The sequence below is a fragment of the Topomyia yanbarensis genome, chromosome 2 (assembly GCF_030247195.1).
Source record: "Topomyia yanbarensis strain Yona2022 chromosome 2, ASM3024719v1, whole genome shotgun sequence".
Taxonomy (NCBI): Eukaryota; Metazoa; Arthropoda; class Insecta; order Diptera; family Culicidae; genus Topomyia; species Topomyia yanbarensis.
The window spans coordinates 10,541,742-10,563,330 of record NC_080671.1 but is presented as its reverse complement, the minus strand read 5'-3'; the positions used below and the strand labels follow the sequence as shown (position 1 = coordinate 10,563,330).

Here is a 21,589-nt window from a genome sequence, read left to right as displayed (position 1 = left end):
ACTTGCTTTAATTCTTGCCGTGGTGATCGGTCGAGATGAGTGAGTCGCAGAAGCAAGAAGTAGTGCTCTGGCCGAATGCGGTGGCTATTGACTTGCGGCCTTTTAAAGTAAGATCGAGCATTCGTGATGTGAAACATATGCTAAAGGAGAACATGGAGGTTTGACTTACTGAGGTCGCCTTTATCGAATGCTACCATGTCAGGCATTCAATCCTGATAACGTTAAAAAAATTGGCCCAGGTAAAACTATTCAGTTTGCATACCGACTTAGAATTCATGGTTGTATGTGAAGGCGCTATAATTGAAATCCTTATATATATATATATATATATATATATATATATATATATATATATATATATATATATATATATATATATATATATATATATATATATATATATATATATATATATATATATATATATATATATATATATATATATATATATATATATATATATATATATATATATATATATATATATATATATGGATGATGAGAAAATCAATGATCGGCTATAGGATCTGACATCACTTAAATACACGATGGCTATTAAAAGAATTGGGTCATTAAATGATAAAAAAAATCTTTTTTATTACACACATCGATAAAGCTGATTTTCGTGATCACAATAATGTTTTTTCCAACTCAAGAAACGTGAAAATAAAATTTAAATTTAAAATAAAGAAAGTCTTGATTTGCCACTATCAGAAGCATTTGACATATCGAATTTCACTACAAATGATGCCCTGTCAGAAAAATGAATATATGTTTTCGCGGTTTTCCCGCAGGGTTATTTTTATTTGACATAAACACCATCCAATATACAGCGCAAATTCGTTAGTTGGGAGTTCGCTAGTTGGGGCATGCCCCAACTAAAAGACACTCTTATGTCAAAACTGAAAGTCAAAAACTGATTGACGTTTGAATGTCATTGATTACAAGGAGTTCATTGGTTGATTTTTGTGGCGATCTAGAAAAAATCATGCTATTAAATTCAATGGAATTTTATTTTTTGAGTTCATATTTCGGAATGATTTTAGTGAAATATGTGTTAAATATTTCGCTTCTTCCATTCAGCATCAATTAGTTTGAGTCGCAGAGACGTTAGTTTAGACCTTTTGAAGGTCATCTCTGATGTATTCAATCACATTATCCAATCTTTTTTAGCTAGTGGCAACGTAGTATGTTTGTGCTTTATCGGCTTTTTCCCGACAGTGTATCCATTTCCTGTTTTATGTGAAGGAATTTATCAAAAAATAATTGATGGCAAAAAGAACACTAATGACATACTTTGTCACAAAAAAACAACTTTAAACTGGAAGGAAACAGCCAACTTTTGTGAATTGTAAAATATTTTTGCTTTTTTTATGAAAGAAAACAAAAAATCAGCGTTTCCCTTGCATAATTTTTGTCAGCTGTCAGTTGCCCCAATCAACGGATACGATTCGCTAGTTGGGGCGCAGTCGTGACCCAACTAACGAATTTGCGCTGAACATAGTTTTTTTTCATTTTGGGTGTTGTCTTGCTAGACCAGATCAAAACAACCGCAGTTTTCCTATGTATAGACCACCGTTTACATGAGATTTATTTAAAAAAAAAACAAAAAAGTCGTTTTTACGTATTACAACGACATTTGTTACCTTTTGTTGTATTAATATATGTACTTATTCAGTAGTATCAGTCACGGATGAACAGATATGATCGCATTTTTTTTTTCAAATCATTGTTTTATGGGTGGCACTCAAGATAAAATTCCAACATCGCAAAAATAACTTCATTCCTAATGTTTACGGTTATCTGTACTTTGACGCCTAGAAAGTCTAAATCATAAGAGAAACTATTGTATAAGTGATTCGTTCCTTATAAAAAAATCTTGAAATTAACCAAAATCCTGTGAAACAACCATCTCAACCGGCGTTGAGAATTTTTAAGCAATTATCAATTAAAATATGTTTTCGGCAAAAATAGAAACACACGTCTGTGTGTAAGGCCAACTATGTCAATATGTTCTAATGTACAAGATACAAGCTGGTTTTAAGACGACAGTTGAACATATTAAACGTTTAAAAATAGAAATTTATTAGTTCAAAATATTCTATAATGGATTATAACTAAATAATGTGTAAGCACAGATAACAGACGTTTAGGCTCGATTTGAATCGTGTGTAAATACCCGCCACTGAAATTCCGAATAAATTAGACGTCTGAAACACGTTTGGCAAACGTTTGCAGATGGCGCAGTGATCGATACAATGCAGTTAGAGTGCGGCTGTCAAACACGTGTAGCAAACAGTTGCGCAGATGGCAATAGTGAAACACGGATTTCCAACGTTTATTAATTTGAAAGTTTACACAGGTTTTTGAAGAAATTTTGTTCTAGCCTAAACGTCTGTTATCTGTGGTTATCGCCAGTGGACTGACTCTATATTTATTACTTCACCATTCACAATATTTGGCAGCATTGGATAGCTCATGTCAGATGAAAACAGTGTTGAATAAATTTATAGATATCAAAACAAAAGGGCAATGAGTCAGCTGTTGTCGGTTTTTTACGTGCCGGAGTAACCATAAATAATATAGTTCGGTCGGTAAATGTGTTGGAAAGAACAGCCCAACAAACAATCCCTAGTAACAATTGTAGTTTTATGATAGTTTTATAGCCACTGATAAAACTTAGATTGCACTTGTAGCGTGCTATAAAACTTCAATTGTTACTAGGGAATTTAGCTGGATAATGGCTTAAACAGTTCTTGTTCAGCTTGTTCTCTCTGATTAAAGGCTTGTTCAGCTTTCGTTGTTAGTTGGGAGTGTTTTATTTAAACATAGCTTGGAAAAGTGTTAAACTGTCGTACACAGGGATGCCAAAGGTACTGGTAAACCACATTTTTTTGGTCTATTTACATTTGCACAAGCCATACAGCCCGCTACAGCGACGCATAGCTACTGCTCTTGCGGTAGCCAACCCGAGTACATTTTCCCCTAGAGCAGTAGTATACATTTTTGTTTTGCTGCTGTACTCCGACTGTTCGGTGAGAGTGTGGCGTAGTAAAGTTTGTTCTCTCGCTTTGTACACTTTTCTCTGCGTAGTCAAAGGGAGAGGCCCGCACTCGAAAGCGTTGATGCCGGTCGTGGCGTAAACGAACCGCATTTATTGTCGTCGTTTGTGATTGAAAATATTGAATAGATTAACAATATTAAAAAGTGTAAAATAAGGAAAGAGAAGCTGTACCGCTCGCGTCTGGTGGCTGTACTGGGGGCAGTATTTCTTTGTCATGGTACTGCTTTGCTTACAGACTGCCGTACAGCGCTGGGCGTCCTGCAATAGCGAACGACAGCAGCTTCAAAAGAGAAATGAGAATGTAGGCAGAACAAATACCGCCTCAGAAAAGCTCGGCATTTTGCATCCTTGGTCGTACACACGTACCCGGAAGAAATGCGAATGCCGTTCTAATACGGCTGAACGGAGCCCGGTCAAAAAGGAGAAAAAATGGGTGTTCATACTGCCAAAAACCTTGGATATAAGACGTATGCGCGATTTATGAATGCTGATAACAAATCACGGTTATTGAAGAAAATTAAAACTCGTAAGTCGATTGAAGCACTCACTTCATAAAAATCAGCTAATCTTTTTCTCTGCTGACAAAACAAATTGATGATATCTTCCCAAGTAACAATTATAATGCCTCGGGGATTTATCATTGTTTTATCCTGGTTTTATGAAGGAATCCTTGAAACCGGTGATTTTATTATGGTTTTATGCAGCTGTCATTTCATTTGTTCCTAAATTTCACTATAAAACTATGTTATGACTTCCACGATAAAGCTTTAGGTTACAAGTTTATATAATGGTTGTGAAACGGTTCTATATACTTGGTTAAAACTGGAACAAAACTAACATACGACAAGAAATTAAGTTATAAGACAGTTTTATCGGAGATTATTGCACGTATTCAGGTTTTGGAATGTCTATATTAAAACCTCTTTAAAATAATTACTCTTATGAAAGGCATGAGCGATACTAAGGAGTTATAAAATTGCCATCAGAAGCTAGGAATCTTATTGCTTACTTGCATGTAATATAGTAACTGTAGTGCAACTAAGTTACTTCGAAAATTCCATTTGGAAATGGAATTCTTCCTCAATTTCTTGTGACCCAAAGCAGAAGACGAACCAAGTCAGGATTATTTCGTCTTTGCAGGATAATAAGAATTTCTGAACAACCGCTGACAGGAGGATTGGTTTGTTTTTCTCGTTTTTCTAGGATGATTATCAAGATGGTAAATAAAGGTGAGAGCTGTGCGTGCTGTTGCAATTGTCAATCACGAGAGGGTTGCAATGATTTGTTTTTTTGGCTGTTTACAAAAATTGACTTTGCCGACCAAAACAGCCGTTGCAACAATTTTGAGAACCACTTCTCACATTATATTACAAAAAAAGGAAGCCCATTTGCGTTTTAGTACTATAAACAATATGCTCATACAAATGCACTTCGGTCTAGAGTCAGATCACTCTAGAAATGCATAACAAATTTGAATCCAATTTGAAAAAACGCATTTCATTTCCATTATTGCATCAACTTACACTCTTTTGCCGAAACATTTGTTCAACAAGCGTCTTACGCTGATCTACTTCGTTCGAAACTTTGTTGGAGTAGAATTAGTTTGGGGCAGGGCTTTGACGTCTTACACGCAACGCAAAATGCATTTCAAATTCCTGTTTCGATGGAAAGTGAATGTTTAATTTCGTTGATTTTTAAAAATGCATCTCAAGATCTGTCCCTAGATTTCAGAACATAATTTAAAGAAAATATCTGCGAATCTTTATCGAACGAGGACTATTGACAAATCTCGTGCTCGATTGGAATGACACTGACAGTAAATGGTGAACACACTATAGAGATGGCGAGTATTCAGTGTGTGTATTTTAATCTATTGCGCTACTCAAACTTGACAACCGCACCGTTACATAGTAAAATCCCCCACCTTCCATTTACCATCTTGGACAAAGTCACTGTCAACATAATCAAAACCAGCAAGCTGTGATTTAGTCCAGCATAAAACTTGTCACTCTCAACATAGATGCAGAAGTGCCATGATAAACACGCTTGCTATATGAATTGCTCAGTTATGACCGTTTTAGGAGGAATTGTTTTATGAAAGAATTATTCAAGTATACCAAGTTTTATTTAAAAAAAATGTCGCCTTGAAGCAAAAATAGCAAATTGCAAAGTAAAATTTCTCAAATAGGGTTGCCACCCCTCCGGGTTTGGCCCGGAGACTCCGGTTTTTGGAAACGATCTCCGGGCATCCGGGTTTTATATCAATTTCTCCGGGTTTGGTGGGAAGACGCATAATCTCAATTTTTATTCTATACAAAATATTTAATGAGTCTATGTTAACTATTACTCTGGTTCAGATTTATTTTGCCAGACTAACCCTTCGTTTCAAGAAGGCGAAGATAAGTTTACCAAATATGTCTGATTTCTTTCACAAAGAAATGAAAACGAAAAACAAATCAAATTTACTACAAATTAAGGGAAGTAATATTTCACTATATGCTACAATTGAAATGTTGCATACCACTAAGTCGCTGAAAATGGCATAAAAAAGTTATTTTGCTGCAATTTTACTAAATCAATTCACTGTTAGTGGAGCTGGTGATAGCTGCACCAAGGTATTGTAGATTTATTCTGATCCAACTGGCTAGGTCAACATCAAACGAGTTCTTCCGGTGTTGTTGTTACTCCTGCAGCGATCCGTAATTATTGGGTAGGGAGGTGAGTTTTGCCCCTTTGTTGCGACTCCTTTACTCGCCCTTGCCTGTTAGTTGTGGAGGAGAGCAATGCTCGTTTGACTTATCCTCCAAAGCGAGAGTAGCAGATGCTTTTGTATTCGTGGCACTTAGACGGGGAAGTTAAATACTACACCAGATTAAATTATAGCTTTACTTGAACGTAGTAGTTAAAAACGATTAAAGTGCTCTAAAATGCCGAGCAATCGTTTTGATTTCAATTTCTGTCTAGTTCCACTGAAAATCCACCACTCTCCAGGTCAGTAAAAATCTCCGGATCAAAGCCTCTCAAGAGGTGGCAACCCTATTCTCAAATATGCCCTTCTTGTTCGTATGAAGGGTGGAATCAAACGTTTTGAGACATTTTTTTGAAAGAATCTGCACTTTTTAACAAAACATTTAACATTTTTTACTAAAACTTGGTTAAGTGTTGTTTCAATATTTGCAGAAAAATATTACCGAATGCTCTTTTTAGTAGAATTCATGGGGCGCATTTATTTTGCGTTGCTCTTTCATGATGTTTCACCATAAATCCTTAACGGCATGCCTTCAAACACGCATGGGTGTGTTATGAACAATAATAAAAGTCTTTTAATCACTATTCTGAAAAAATATATACCTTACAATATGGCATTTTGTTCGATGATCATGTGATGTCAAGGAATAAAACCACGATAAAATTTTATTGAATACAACTAATTAGTGAAAAAATTTAGGTTAAAACTGAAAGTTCTAACATGGATAGCATAAGAAGTTTTATGAACTTCTTCAGGAAGATTTTACACAGTTTTATGATGGTTTAATAGCACTCATATAGTGGTTTTCCACACTGCTAGGTCAGGAGAAGGTTTTATGCTGTTGGTTTAATATCACATCTAAAGAGTAGAATAAAACTGTAATAAAACTATTACTCCTATGATAGTTTGCATAACAAGCTCTACTGATTACAATAAAACTGGGCCAATTTGTCATAACATGGGTTTATAGCAGCTTCCAGGAAGTACATAAGACCATAAAGCTAGCATGGGAGGTTTTAAATATTAGTTTTATTAAACGCTATAAAACTTTAATATAACCAAAATTGTTACTTGGGTTTGGATTTAAACATTGTACAACGTGCACCTTCCGGAAGCGATTAGCAACAGCTCTCGAAAAGGAAGATGATTTTTTAAGGTTCAAAGAAGTTTCGATGAGCGTCTACACGAATTGAACGCTTGATAGTATACGTTAGAAAAAATGCGTTCAACTTTGTTACCGGTTTATCCATATAAAGCATTTGTTAAACTCTAAAAGAAGAAAATCAGTCGATTTATTAGATTATCAGGATTAATTTCATGCAAAATAGTTGGTGGAAAAACAATTGACAGGGTGGAATAGTGCTTTTGAAAAAGTGGCGGGGGCACGCAACACAACTGCGTAGTGAAAAAACCACAGCCACTTTTTCAAAAGCACCATTCCACCCGGTCAATTGTTTTACCACCAACTATTTTGCATGAAATGGATCCTGATAATCTAATAAATCGACTGATTTTCTTCTTTTAGAATTTAATGAATGTTTAATAGGATAAATCGGCGGCAAAGCTGTATACAATTTTTCCTACGCATACTACCTAGCGCTCAATTCTAACACATGCTCAAAGAAAGTAACTTGAGCCTTAAATGTATTTATGTACAATTCCCATATCTCACAAATGTAAATTCACATTCATTAGAAATATGATTAACTAGTGTAATTTTTCCAAAACATTTCATTCGCCGTAAAAATTCGTCATGCACCATCTACACATAAATTTTGGATATTTACTAAAACCGACGGGAAAACGCTCCCTGGCTACATCACTGATCATCCTATCTGTCTCGAATTACTTAACATCGTCTACAATCGAGGAACACATGCCATACTCCCTTCTTGGCTAATCATCATAACCAACTAAGCCCGTGCGTCGGCACAGGTCACTGAGATTTCATAAGACCGAACGAATCTCTCTGCAGTGCCATTCCACTACAGACATCCCCACTGAAGGAAAAGTGGGTGGCAGCAGGTGGAAAACAACAAGTTAGTGATCTCGACTCGCTACTATACTCCGCATTGAGAGGCATACATATGGCACAGACAGTCAGGCGGCGGTATTCAGGCTGTTTTAGACAGTTGTTTTGAACTGTCCCATTTTATTCCACGTGATTCCGGACGACCATGTGGTCCTGCATGGCGAGAATTCTCTCTCGTTTAGATTGGTCTCGTCCTTTTTCTCACCAGTTTTCCCATTCTCATTCGGAGAAAGCTGATTCCGTTATATTCGGAGGGATCCAGAAGAAAGCATAAAACATAACACACCGTCAAAGCGAAACTCAGTCTACTGTTGACCGTCGAGAGACTTGGGAAGTCTTCCGCCCAGTTGGTGTGTTGTTGAATCTAAGCGGGTGTTATGCGTAATAAATAATCATATCATTCGGGCTTCATATCACGTGAATAGTCACGATTTCGCTATCAGCGGCTGTATCCGGGTCGGTGATTGACCAACTTCCTGTAGATTGTGTGTTGCTTCATCCAGCTAATCGAATCAACAGTGTATATCATCTGAGAAAAGCGTGCTGTATCAGTGCAAGTGAAATTGAAAGTACGAGATCATTCGCAATCAACAGCATAATTGCGCCTAATTTAATGCCTGCCGGAGGAGCGGCCCTTGAGTGATTGTGTATACTTACCATAATAAATCCAGCCGAGCATAGTTCCTTGAATCTTACCCGCAGTAGTGTGCACGAACGAGGAAGGAGCTTAATTCGATAATCGGTGCGAATCAGTGTGTTTTGAAGATTGAAAACGATGAGTTCAGCGAAGCTGGTTATGCTGTCGACGGTGGCGATTATCGTCGTGCTTATGCTGCTGGGCTGGCCACAGCCGGCGGAGGCCAACGACAGCCAGAATCTTAACCGGCTGCTCAACAATCAGGTCATCGTCAGCCGGCAGATTATGTGCGTACTGGAGAAAAGTCCGTGCGATCAGTTGGGTCGGCAGCTGAAAGGTAGGTGGATGTGGATGTGGATGATGGTTTGATGTCGATGTGACTTTGGGAGGATGACGCATTAGCGATTTGACCACGTTTAAGGTTGTTTTCATTCGAGTCATCGTAATGAAATGCTTTTGGATTTTTGCTAGCAGTAGTAGCGGAAATGGCTGTATGAACGTAATTACATTTTTACACTTTCATAGAGAAATATTTCATTTCTTGCTTCCATTCCAGTGCCTTCGTGTAACACGAAATGCTCCAAACCACAGGGTAGTGAATAGTGAATAGCATTTTCAAGTGTCAGATATGCTATTATTTTATTTTCTTTGCCTTAAAGTTTCTGGCATATGAACACTGAAATTTGTTTGCATCAGATTACGCACGGAAGGCAACCCCATTTGCATATTTGTTACCCTTGTACCCATGGATGTCCTATGGGAACAAGCATGTGTTTTATGCAGTTCTTTGCTCTCTCCCCGAGTAAAGCTATTATTTTATTGTGTGTGTGTAGCTTGTGCGTCTTCAGTTCCGCATGTTATTTCAGCTGCTATTGCTAGCTGCTAGCATGAGTAGCTATATGGGATAAACTAAAGAGTCGTTAGAATAGTATTATAGTTTCGACATGCCTAAGGAAAATAAAATGACGGTTGTCCTATATTAGACAGAATCGGTTAACCGGCGATTATGGTGAACGATGAGCTGTGATCTTCTAAGATGTACATTTCGGTCGTTTTTCCTATGAAGCACAGTGTTGAATGTGATTTTAATACCTACTTTATATCTATTTAACATAATATTGTATCCATCGACAATTCTGAATTTTTTATGATAAACAAGATAATTTTCAGGATCACATATGTGATAAAGAAAAATGTAAAAACATTCATTACCACATTGTTGTGCGACCCCTCAATTCGCACGCACCTTCACATTGATCATCCTGGTGAGGATCGATACTGCAGGCGATATAGATTGACAGCGAACAAAAACGATTGGAGCGAAAGAGTGAAGATCACGTGGAAGACTTTCTATTTCTATTTCGTGGAAGACGTTTCGATTATATTGAATTTAATCATCCAGTGAATTTTGAATTATTCTAAATCTTAAAACTAAATATTACATGCTAGGTATTTACACTTATACTTAAAACTACGAAAATATCTTAAATTATCTTATTTAGCCTAGGATAACCTAAAATTTACTTCACTGGGAAAACCTTATTGAATTGTTTTGGACTGAATGCACTAAATGTAAGAATTATTATGCTATTTGAATTATCCCTAACAAAATATTTTTTTAGGGTTTTGTAACCGATTATCAATAAAGGTTCACTGATCCAGAAACAACACCATTCAGTTCAGTTACGTGTGTAACAATTTACAAAACCATTTACGGAAACTCTGGATAATATGTCGGATAGAAGAGTTTCATCCAATGCGAGCGTGTCCTCACATGCAAACGCAGAAAATAAGGAAACTTCGAACCTCGGCAAGCTTCATTCCACAGGCACTACAAACCGCCTTACTACGGCACGTTCCTGCTCACTTTGTCGACTTGTTGATATGAGGGATACTGTAAGCTGTAATGTGTGTGCGATGTTACATAACTTCTCTTGCATCGGTTTGACGAAGGTTGTAGGCAATAACCCATGGAGATGTCAAACATGTGTACAAGCCACGACACAATCACAAGAACCTGCTATAGAATATTTTGCCAGCACAAGCATGCAACAGCAGTCGGCTGCGCCAGAGCGCGCACGATCAAGGTCCCACCATACAGCACAGCTGAGTAAAAACACCGTACGAAGTGATAGAACGTCGAGAAATCTAATACAACTGGAGCTGGAACAGTTGGAGGAAGAACGAGCTCTTCAAGAAGCAGAAGAGTTGCGAAAACGCGAATATATTAAGAAGAAATTCGCTTTAAGAAAAGAAATGATGAGTGAGGCTGGTTCGAGCTGCGTAAGCGACGACAGATCCCTAGAGAATGTTAGAAGCTGGTTAAATAAAACGAACCTGGAAACTGGAAAAGTAGATCAGGTAGCCCAAGAGGAAAATAGATCCGCAACAGAGCCCCGCTGGCATTTAGATGGATACGCTCCCAGCGCTAGTAATTCGCATTCACAATGTGAAGACGAACACGGCAAAACTCGATCTCCAACGACCGATCTACAGCTGGACTTGCCTTCACGAGCACAGTTAGCAGCGCGACAATCGGTTCCGAAAGAATTGCCTCAATTCTATGGTAATCCAGACGACTGGCCACTATTCTTCGCTACGTACACTCACACAACTCTGCTCTGTGGATATTCGAACGATGAAAATGTGTTTCGACTCTCTAAATGTTTAAAAGGCAGAGCCCTTGAAGCTGTGAAAGGCCAACTCATACATCCTAATAACGTCCCTGGAGTAATCAGAACACTCAAACTGCTATTCGGTCAGCCAGTAGCGATTGTACAGACAATGATCAGTAAAATAGCTGCATTTCCAGCCCTTCGTTCCGATAAGCTAGATCAGCTGATAGATTTTGCAATAGCAGTGGAGAATGTACGGTCGACAATAGAGGCTTGCGGACTACGAGATTATTTGTATAATGTGTCCCTTCTACATGAGCTAATTGAAAAGCTACCCGCGTCCATCAAATTGGATTGGGCAAAGCATCAGCAGACCTTGCCACGTACTACCCTCGCAGAGTTCTCGTCTTGGATCTACGCCCTCGCTGAGGCCGCAAGCACCGTTACCAAAATTGGAATAGGAGCCGGGAAATTTGGAAAGTCAAATGCGTTTGTCAACACACACTCAGAACCAAATGAATTTGAACAGCCGATAGAAAGCTCTTCTATGAAACACTTTGACGCTAATCATGCAACGTCCATCCAGCATGTGACGTGCATGGTTTGTAGAGGCGCGTGTAAATCGGCAGCGGATTGTAACCGTTTCCTTGAACTTACATACGACAGTAGGTGGGCCGTAGTTAAAGAGTACGGATATTGTAGGAAGTGTCTAAAACGTCACACCGAGGACTGTACGACCAAAAGGCGATGTGGGAAAAATGGATGTACATATAAACATCACGAGCTGTTGCACAACCCTTCCAAAAACAATGGAAGCACTGTAGTTGACAACGCCGTTCAGCCAGCCCAACCGGTTTCACACAACACTCATCGGTCTACATCGACATCTGTTCTATTTCGAATAGTGCCCGTTACATTGTATGGTACCAACAAAACAATAGACACGTACGCGCTTCTGGATGATGGCTCATCCCAGACACTTTTGGATCACGAACTTGTCGATCAGCTTCAATTGAATGGGGTGCATAACCCATTGTGGTTACAATGGACTGGAGGAACATGTCGCGTAGAAAACGACTCAATATCAGTTAATCTTCAAATATCTGAGAAAGGAAACACCAATCGATTGTTCAACATATCGGGAGCCAGAACTGTTGGCGCATTAAACCTACCTCGTCAGTCGCTTAACGCAGCCGAAATGAAACAGCAGTTCGATTATCTAAAAGAGTTGCCCCTTCCCTCATACCAGGATGCTCGTCCCAGAATACTGATTGGAGCAGATAACGCATTCCTTGGAAATACTTTAAAGAGTAGGGAGAGAAATCATCATGAACCAGTTGCTGTAAAAACCAGGCTCGGTTGGACCATCTACGGCGGATTTTCAACAAGCGGTAATCAAAGCGATATAGCACACGTAAGCCTGCATGTTTGCTCTTGTGACGAGTTGCAGCAAGCCATGAAAAACTACTTCTCGTTAGATAGTCTAGGTATTTCAAAACCACACAAAATACTGCTGTCTACTGAAGACGAACGGGCTACTTCGTTGTTACATTCATTGACCCGGTTTGAAGGTGGCAGTTATGAAACTGGTTTACTCTGGAAGTATGACAAAATTAAGCTTCCAGACAGCCGAGCACTAGCCTACCGAAGGTTACAATGTCTCGAATCACGGATGGCTAGAGACTCTAAATTAGCCGAAGCTATTCTGCTGAAAATAAATGATTATCAGCGATCTGGGTATATACGAAAATTATCCGATCAGGAACGTGATCATCGCCCCGACCGAGTATGGTATTTACCCATATTTCCAATAACGAACCCGAACAAACCAGGAAAAATACGCATTGTTTGGGACGCAGCAGCTACCGTTCGTGGAGTTTCATTGAACTCAGTTCTTTTGAAGGGACCAGATCAGTTGACATCGCTTGCAGACATCCTGTACCAATTTCGGCTGTACCGTATCGCCATCAGTGGGGACATACGCGAAATGTTCCATCAAGTGCGCATCAGGGAACAGGACCAACATTGCCAACGATTTCTTTGGCGAAACGGAGATAATAAAAGGGAACCAGATACCTTTGTCATGAAGGTTATGACCTTCGGAGCTTGCTGCTCACCGAGCAGCGCTCAATACGTCAAAAACGTTAATGCCCAACGCTTCTCCGGTCAATTTCCACGAGCAGTCGATGCAATCATTCGCAAGCACTACGTGGATGACCTTCTTGTGAGTGTGGAAAGCACTGAGGAAGCTATCCAATTGGCCAAGGATATCCGTCGCATTCATGCACAGGGCGGTTTCGAAATTAGAAACTGGCTCTCAAATTCAGTTCCAGTTCTTCAGGAATTGAAGCAGCGCCCGACTGAGGAAAAAGATCTCAATTTCTCAGAAGAGCTTACGACGGAGAAAATTCTCGGGTTATGGTGGAACACCTCCACCGACCGTTTGACTTTCAAGGTAAATTGGAGTCGGTACGACGCTTCCTTGATGGATGGATCTAGGGTCCCAACCAAACGTGAACTTTTGAGCATCTTAATGTCTATATTCGACCCTATTGGATTGGTAGCACATTTTTTAGCCTATTTGAAAGTGCTACTCCAAGACGTATGGCGCTCAGGTGTGAGCTGGGATGAACCCATAAAGCAAAGCGAGTTTAAAAAATGGAACTGGTGGCGACAAGCTCTTCCCGGAGTAGAGACAGTCTCTGTGAGTCGGTGTTATCGGCAACTTACATCAGCTAACTCCCAGACCAAGGTGCAACTACATACCTTCGTTGACGCCAGCGAGACAAGTTTTGCCGCTGTCGTATACCTTCGCTTCGAAGAGAACAATTATGTCGAATGTGTTCTAGTGGGGGCAAAAACACGAGTCGCTCCGCTTAAATATGTCTCGATCCCTCGTCTAGAACTGCAGGCCGCAGTCATTGGGGCGCGTTTGGCGACAAGCATCGAGAATGCACTTTCCATTAAGATTCACCAGAGATATTTTTGGAGTGATTCACGAGATGTCCTGTGTTGGCTGGCGTCTGACCATCGCCGCTATAGTCAATTTGTAGCTTGTCGTGTGAGCGAGATATTGGAAATTACAGAGCCAACCGACTGGAACTGGATTCCCACCAAGGACAACGTTGCAGATGAAGGTACGAAGTGGGAACGTCCACCAAACTTCTCAATATCCAGTAGATGGTTCAGTGCCCCATGCTTCATAAAAGAACCAGCAGAATTATGGGTACAACAACGAGTAACTGTTGAAACTACAAACGAGGAACTTCGGGCAAGTGTACTCATCCACAACGTTTTTGAGCCCGTCATTATAATGGAAAATTTCTCAAAATGGTGCCGACTTGTTAGGTTCACTGCGTGCGTACTTCGTTTTCCCAGAAATGCTAAGCTAAAACAGGCAAAGCTGCCCAGAAATTCAGGACCATACCTAAAGACAGAGCTCATTGCCGCCGAAACAATCCTTTTCAAGCTAACTCAGTACAGTGCGTACGCCGATGAAATAGAGCTAGTCAAAGAAGCTATCCGATCGAAAACGTTCTACCAGCTTCCTAAAGACAGTGCTTTGTACAGGTTCACCCCACAGATTGATGAAGACGGCCTACTACGACTACGTACCCGTATCCAAAAATGTGAATACACAACCGCAGATGCCAAGAATCCTATCATCCTCCCCAGAAATCACCACACCACACGGCTAGTAATTCAAAGCTATCATGATCGATTCCATCACAGGAACCATAGCACCATAATCAACGAACTGAAACAAAAATTCCACATCCCACGTATTAGAATCGCCTACAATTCCGTTCGTAGAGACTGTCAACGATGTAAGAATGAACGAGTCCAACCAATTCCACCTGCTATGGGAGATTTGCCTACGGCCAGGCTTGCTGCATACACGCGACCATTCTCGTTTGTAGGAATCGACTATTTCGGACCTATGTCCGTCGTAGTAGGGAAACGTGTCGAAAAGCGTTGGGGTGTATTAATTACGTGCTTGACTACTCGTGCCATACATTTGGAAATAGCTCACAGTCTAAGCACGAATTCCTGTATACTCGCTATAAAAAACTTCATAGCGAGACGAGGAGTTCCTATTGAAGTGCACAGTGACCGAGGAACTAACTTCCTGGGTACGGAACGCGAACTACGAGAATCATTAGCAGCAGTCGATGAAAATATGCTTATGAGGGAATTTGCAAGTAGTCAAACTGAATGGAAGTTCATCCCTCCGGCCTCGCCCCATATGGGAGGATGCTGGGAGCGACTGGTTCAATCAGTTAAACGAAACCTGTATGCTTTGAAACCTCAAAGACTACCAACCGACGAAGTTTTCCGTAATATGCTAGCCGAAATAGAAAATACCGTCAACTCTCGTCCACTTACCCACGTGCCTATCGAGGATGATAACGCTCCAGCTCTAACGCCGAACCATTTTATTTTGGGTTCTTCCAATGGTTCAAAACCAGATACAACATGTGATGATAGTGGTACCGCCCTTAGAAAAGCATGGCATAGTTCACAAGTACTGGCAAATATCTTTTGGAAAAATTGGGTGAAGGACTACTTGCCGGAAATAACAAGACGTAGTAAATGGTTCTACAATATTAAACCCATTCAGGTAGATGATGTTGTACTAATAGCGGACCCAAAAGCTCCTAGAAACTGCTGGCCAAAAGGAAGAATCATCTCAGTGAACAAAAGTGCGGACGGACAAGTACGTTGGGCGACAGTACAAACAGCACACGGCGTGTACGAGAGGCCGGCAGTTAAGCTGGCCATTCTAGATGTTCGGTGCAATGACTAGTAAGCCGGAAATGCAAACATTCGGCGTACGGGGGGGAGTGTTGTGCGACCCCTCAATTCGCACGCACCTTCACATTGATCATCCTGGTGAGGATCGATACTGCAGGCGATATAGATTGACAGCGAACAAAAACGATTGGAGCGAAAGAGTGAAGATCACGTGGAAGACTTTCTATTTCTATTTCGTGGAAGACGTTTCGATTATATTGAATTTAATCATCCAGTGAATTTTGAATTATTCTAAATCTTAAAACTAAATATTACATGCTAGGTATTTACACTTATACTTAAAACTACGAAAATATCTTAAATTATCTTATTTAGCCTAGGATAACCTAAAATTTACTTCACTGGGAAAACCTTATTGAATTGTTTTGGACTGAATGCACTAAATGTAAGAATTATTATGCTATTTGAATTATCCCTAACAAAATATTTTTTAGGGTTTTGTAACCGATTATCAATAAAGGTTCACTGATCCAGAAACAACACCATTCAGTTCAGTTACGTGTGTAACACACATAGTGTAGTAGGACCACCGTCCAGAAATTTTTACATCAAGTTGAGCAACCTACTAAAAGTTTCGAAATATTCTTCAATTTGTATTTTTTTCAAAAGCTGATGGACTGTTGAGCAGCATTTGTATCAGCCTTATTGGTGACTGGAAGTTCACAAAATTGGGTTCAACGTATTTTGATCTTTTTGCAAGGAATAAATCTCAGCCGATTAAATCCACCTAACAGTGATATGAGACGTTTTATACACATATCACTGTTGGACCATTTATTGGTTTGCAGAATTCACGTGAAGTTGGCACCCAATTAGAGGTGAGATGAACACAGTTTTGAGTCATACACGAATAAAACCTCGAATAAACTAAATAAATTATAGAAAATCAATAAAACAATATATGGGATTCCAAATCCATTTTTGCCTAAAAGGGTTGGAGTAAAGAAACACTATAAACCTGTTTTGATCAAGAGCAGTGCCAGAAGCTGCACAATTTTTACCTTTCGAACCTCAGTGCACATTAGACTGGTTCAATTTTTGACTTTTAGCTCCACCAGGCTTTATTGATTCCTTTTATGACCCTTAGTAATTGTGCAAATTTTGGTACTGATCTTCAACTGAACACATTCGTAGAACATTTTAAGTTTGTAAAAATTCGCTGAGAACAGTTATTAACTAAAGAAGCAGCATGACATCAAAACAAGTGGATTTTATTATTAATCATAGCAACCCTGTTTTAATAGCTCCATTGCTATACAAGTGTAAACTAGGCTTACCACCAATCGCTCCCGTATGGCAGATGCTGTTATTCAAACAGGGTTGCTATGATTAATAATAAAATCCACTTGTTTTGAAGCAATGCTGCTTCTTTAGTTAATAACTTTTCTCAGCGAATTTTCACAAACTTGCAATGTTCCACGAATGAAAAATACCTTTAGAAATATATAGTGTTCTCATGAATTGATTGATGAGGTGATTTTTTAAGAATTTATTTTCAATTTTAACCGATTTTCCATACTAATTTCCATATAAACTTTGAAATTTTTGGAGGGTCCGTAGACGCAACCGATTGGTACCAAAATTTGCACAATTACTAAGGGCCATAAAAGGAATCAGTAGAGCTTGGTGGAGCTAAAAGTCAAAAATTGAACCAGTCTAGTGCAGATCTTCTGCAAAGTTTTCAATAGTTCAATTGGGCGGTAAAGGTAGCGAGGTCTTCTACTCGCGAGGCCTAGAATTGAGCACTTTTTACATTTCTTATAAAATAAATGTATATAATTTGCTCAAACTTTCAAGATTTTTTCCGAGGCCCGAAGGGCCGAGTCTTATATAACAATCGACTCAGCTCGACGATTTGGGACAATGTCTGTGTGTGTGTCGGTGTGTGTATGTAACGGACAAATTCTCATTCGTATTTCCCAGCAAATGCTGAATTGATCTTATCCAAACCAATTTTAAATGAAAAGCCTATCACCCAGACAGAACGCTATTAATTTGTTTTTGATTATGATGTTTAGTTTCCAAGATATGAATGTTTGAAAGTGTACAATTTGTGTTTTTTGCAGTTTTTTTTTAATTATCTGCCAAAATTGACATAATAGATAAACACTTTATATATCTTTGGACAGCCTATACGAATACCTTTCGAACGAGTTATAGATTGTTGAAATCGGTCTATTATCAAAAGAGATATTTATCATTAAATATGGACGAAAGATTTTCATCATTTCCCATAGTCACAAATAAGACCAAAAAACAGGCAATCTATTTTTAACGCCAAAACGGCTAATTTTATGTCAATAGCATATTCGGAGAATTTGATGGTTGTAATATAGCCTTTCTTTTAATATTATTTTTTTGCTGATTAATCCACCTACGAGTGAGATATTTTCATACATTTTCTTGGAAGTATTGAACTGATGTCTTCAATTTTGTAGCTATTACTTTTATGAATAACTTTACTGAAGACATCAAATACCTATTTTGAACACTTTAAAAGTTATAGCTTGCTGTTTGTGGATTACCCTTTGTCGCCTATTTATTGTTCAATATAGTAGTAAAGCATTTAAATGAGCTAAATATTACATTGATAAAACGAATTTCGTCTTTCCTTTTTCTATCTACAATCGCTAGAAATAACCGCCAAAAAATTCAAAGTTGTCTACATGGAACTTGATCACTTATCGATGCAAAAAAATTCATTTGCCCGAACCTTATGACTGCAAAGTTTCTAAGTCACAAACATCGGATCGATCTGAAACAAATCTTAGAAAATGACAAGCTATATAAATAACTCCAAGCAACGGCGTAACCAAGAGAAGGCTTCTGGATTCAACCCCACCCCTTGCCACCCATCCAAAAATAATAATTTGATTGATGAGAACAATTCATTGATGCTGACTGACTACATTAAATATTACAATAATATTTATCAAATCAGTACATTGCCGTTTAAAACATCATGAGAACTTTTTAAAAGTAGTGGGAATGGGATCCTGAGCTGTAACTGATCTATTGGTATTGATCTAATAGTTGTCTAATCACATCAATATCAAATATCTGCCTGAAAATATTCCAATAGACACTCATTCTAGAGTTCTGAAATCAATCATAATCCTCAGATTTCCTATCATATTGAGCTCACTTTTGAATGGATGTACTGTAATGTGGATTAGGGTCTTTGTTAATAGGAAGCGAAGTTGGAAACACAGAAACATGAAACATAGAACTGCTCACCGAAAAATTGCATGTCTTTATTTTAGGAATGCGTAGAGTTGAGACGAAAACGTAATATGATTAATAACAAGGATAACACTTTCCGAAAGTAGAGTAAAACTTATGAAAAATTGCGTTTTCAGTTCGACTCTACCAGGTCCTGATCAATTTTGATGAGCTTTTGTTTCTGTTGTGGTACCAATTATATGAATAGGTATAATAAATATTCGCAAACAGTAATTTATGGTCAAGATTACATCATTTGGCACTCGCCAATTCCGGATGTTTAGTATCTTCTATTTTACAAACGTTACACAGCACATCATCTGATACAATATCTTTGGCGTTATATCCTCTAAGAATCTAGTTTGAGACTTAATGTCTTCAGCAAAATTTTGGGGAGCGCTATTACAAACCACTTTGTTGAAGACATGAAGGCTCCGTGTGTTCATGGTATCATCATATTTTAGGCTAATTGTACCTTTAAAATAAATTATTATGATTTTACTGTTTTTGATCTTCTGCTATTTATAAACAATAAATTTTACATTTTCTCCAAAACTGGAGTTAGTGAAGCTCGCAATAAAAAGTTGTTTAAGATAAAAAATAGATTAAGGAACATTTCGTAAATAGCATTTTAAAACTCGATATACTCTCTATACGTAGTATTCATTCCTGCAAATAAAGTTGTTTTAAATGAGAGTCTCATCAAATTCGCTAAAGAACGAACTCTGTAACTATTTTTTGAAAAATTAATTCTCCATAATTTTAAAACGTCAAATATGGTGGTTTCGGAATTATGCCACTTGAAGATTAAGTTCGATTTTCACCAAACCCCCACCAAACCGAATTTCAAGCTACGCCGCTGACCCTAAGTAAGTAGAAACAAAGTCGTTCTACACTCGTCCACAAGAAACTTCTTCGAATACTGCGTATTTATTACAATACAGTGAAGACCCCATTTGATAAGCCTCCGACTTTATCAGTCTCATATGAAAATATGTTTAAGGGACTGTAGCAGACAAACAAGGCTGAATTTGAGTAAACCCTTTCTTGAGCATATTTTATTTTTATGAGAAAATACAGAAATTTTCCTACACAATATTACAAAAGCTTATTTAACAACTTTCCCTAATAAGGTTGTAAAAATTAAAAAGTATTTGAGTGTTATTAATAGCTTTAGTAAACGGGGTAGTGACCGTCGCTCCACAACACAGATTATTTTTCATGACTTGCGGTGAGCACGATTTCTCGAATTGCTGAACTGAAAATTATGGAATAGAAGTTAGTTTTTAGAATTCTTTAAAGATTTACAGAGACCCGCTGGTGCCCTAAGACGATTTCGTTAACTAACACAAGTGACGGAAGGTTATCGAAAAGTTTCGTGGAAACGAAAATTTCAGTAATGATGATTTTCTTTAACGAGTTTCGGATTCAGAAAAAAATTTCGGAGGGGGTCCAAAATTTCGACTTTGAGATTTTCATTGTACAATACGTAATATGTAATATCCTCATTCAATTAAAATCGGTTTTGCTTATCGAATCTGGTTTGGAATGACTTTGAACTTAGAATGAATTAAAAATAGAAACTATTTCAAAATTTCTCAAGAAGGTAAAAACTTTCGGGGGGGGGGGTCCGAACCCCCAAGGCCCTCCCCCTGGATCCGCCACTGTTTCTTTGGCATTAGGATGAGCGATAATAACTCAAATTAAAGATACTACAAAAAATTTTTTTTGACGAAAATTGACTTTTTTGACTTTGGCACATTTTTGCCTTTTTCATATAGAAAGGTTATGCAATCGCTCTAAAAATCGTCAACCTAATCATACCGGCTTGAACCTTCGTTTGAACCGGTCACAAATCTTGATAGCTCCTGGTTTACCTAGAGTTCTTCAACAGCAACAGTCTTTCTCAAGACTACCTATATTTTTTCAACAATTAGTCTTTTTCAAGACTACCTACTTTTTCTACTCAATCAGTCTTTTTCAAGACTAAAACAATTCAGCCTAAAGAAATATTTAATTCTTCCAACATGCCTGGGTCCTTCCAGAATGGCCGCGTGCCAAAAATTAAAGCTAAACGACAAAGGGTATCTTCTCCACCCGAAAATTCAATTGACTGCAGCAACTCATTCGATGTTTTATCCGAATGTGAAGCTGATGAAATTTCTAAATTTCCTCGCATTGTGCATAATGCCAATGTGAAGAAAACGCAATCACCTCCGCCTATAACAGTGACGATCTCCGACTTTAAAGCCTTTCTAACTGAGCTTTCGACGTTCCTTCCGGACGTGAAAGTCTCTTTTCAGATTGGCCGAAGAGGAGAATGTCGAGTTACAGCGGAGAAATTGATTGGCCACAAACGACTACTCCAGTATCTTACGGAGAAGTTGTATAAATTTTATTCATATGATTTCAAGACAGATAGACCATTCAAGGCTGTCTTGAAAGGGCTACCACA

At 38.4% G+C, this 21,589-nt stretch overlaps 1 protein-coding gene across 1 annotated transcript in view; it reads left to right on the top strand.

Moving 5' to 3' along the window:
• Window positions 1-8,138: 8,138 nt before the first annotated feature.
• Window positions 8,139-21,589, top strand: part of LOC131678567 (putative odorant-binding protein A10) — a 104,808-nt gene continuing 91,357 nt past the window's right edge. The window contains exon 1 of the mRNA XM_058958779.1: window positions 8,139-8,819. Within this exon, the coding sequence (XP_058814762.1) occupies window positions 8,621-8,819 (199 nt within the window). The 5' untranslated portion in view covers window positions 8,139-8,620. The remainder of the gene's footprint in view (window positions 8,820-21,589) is intronic.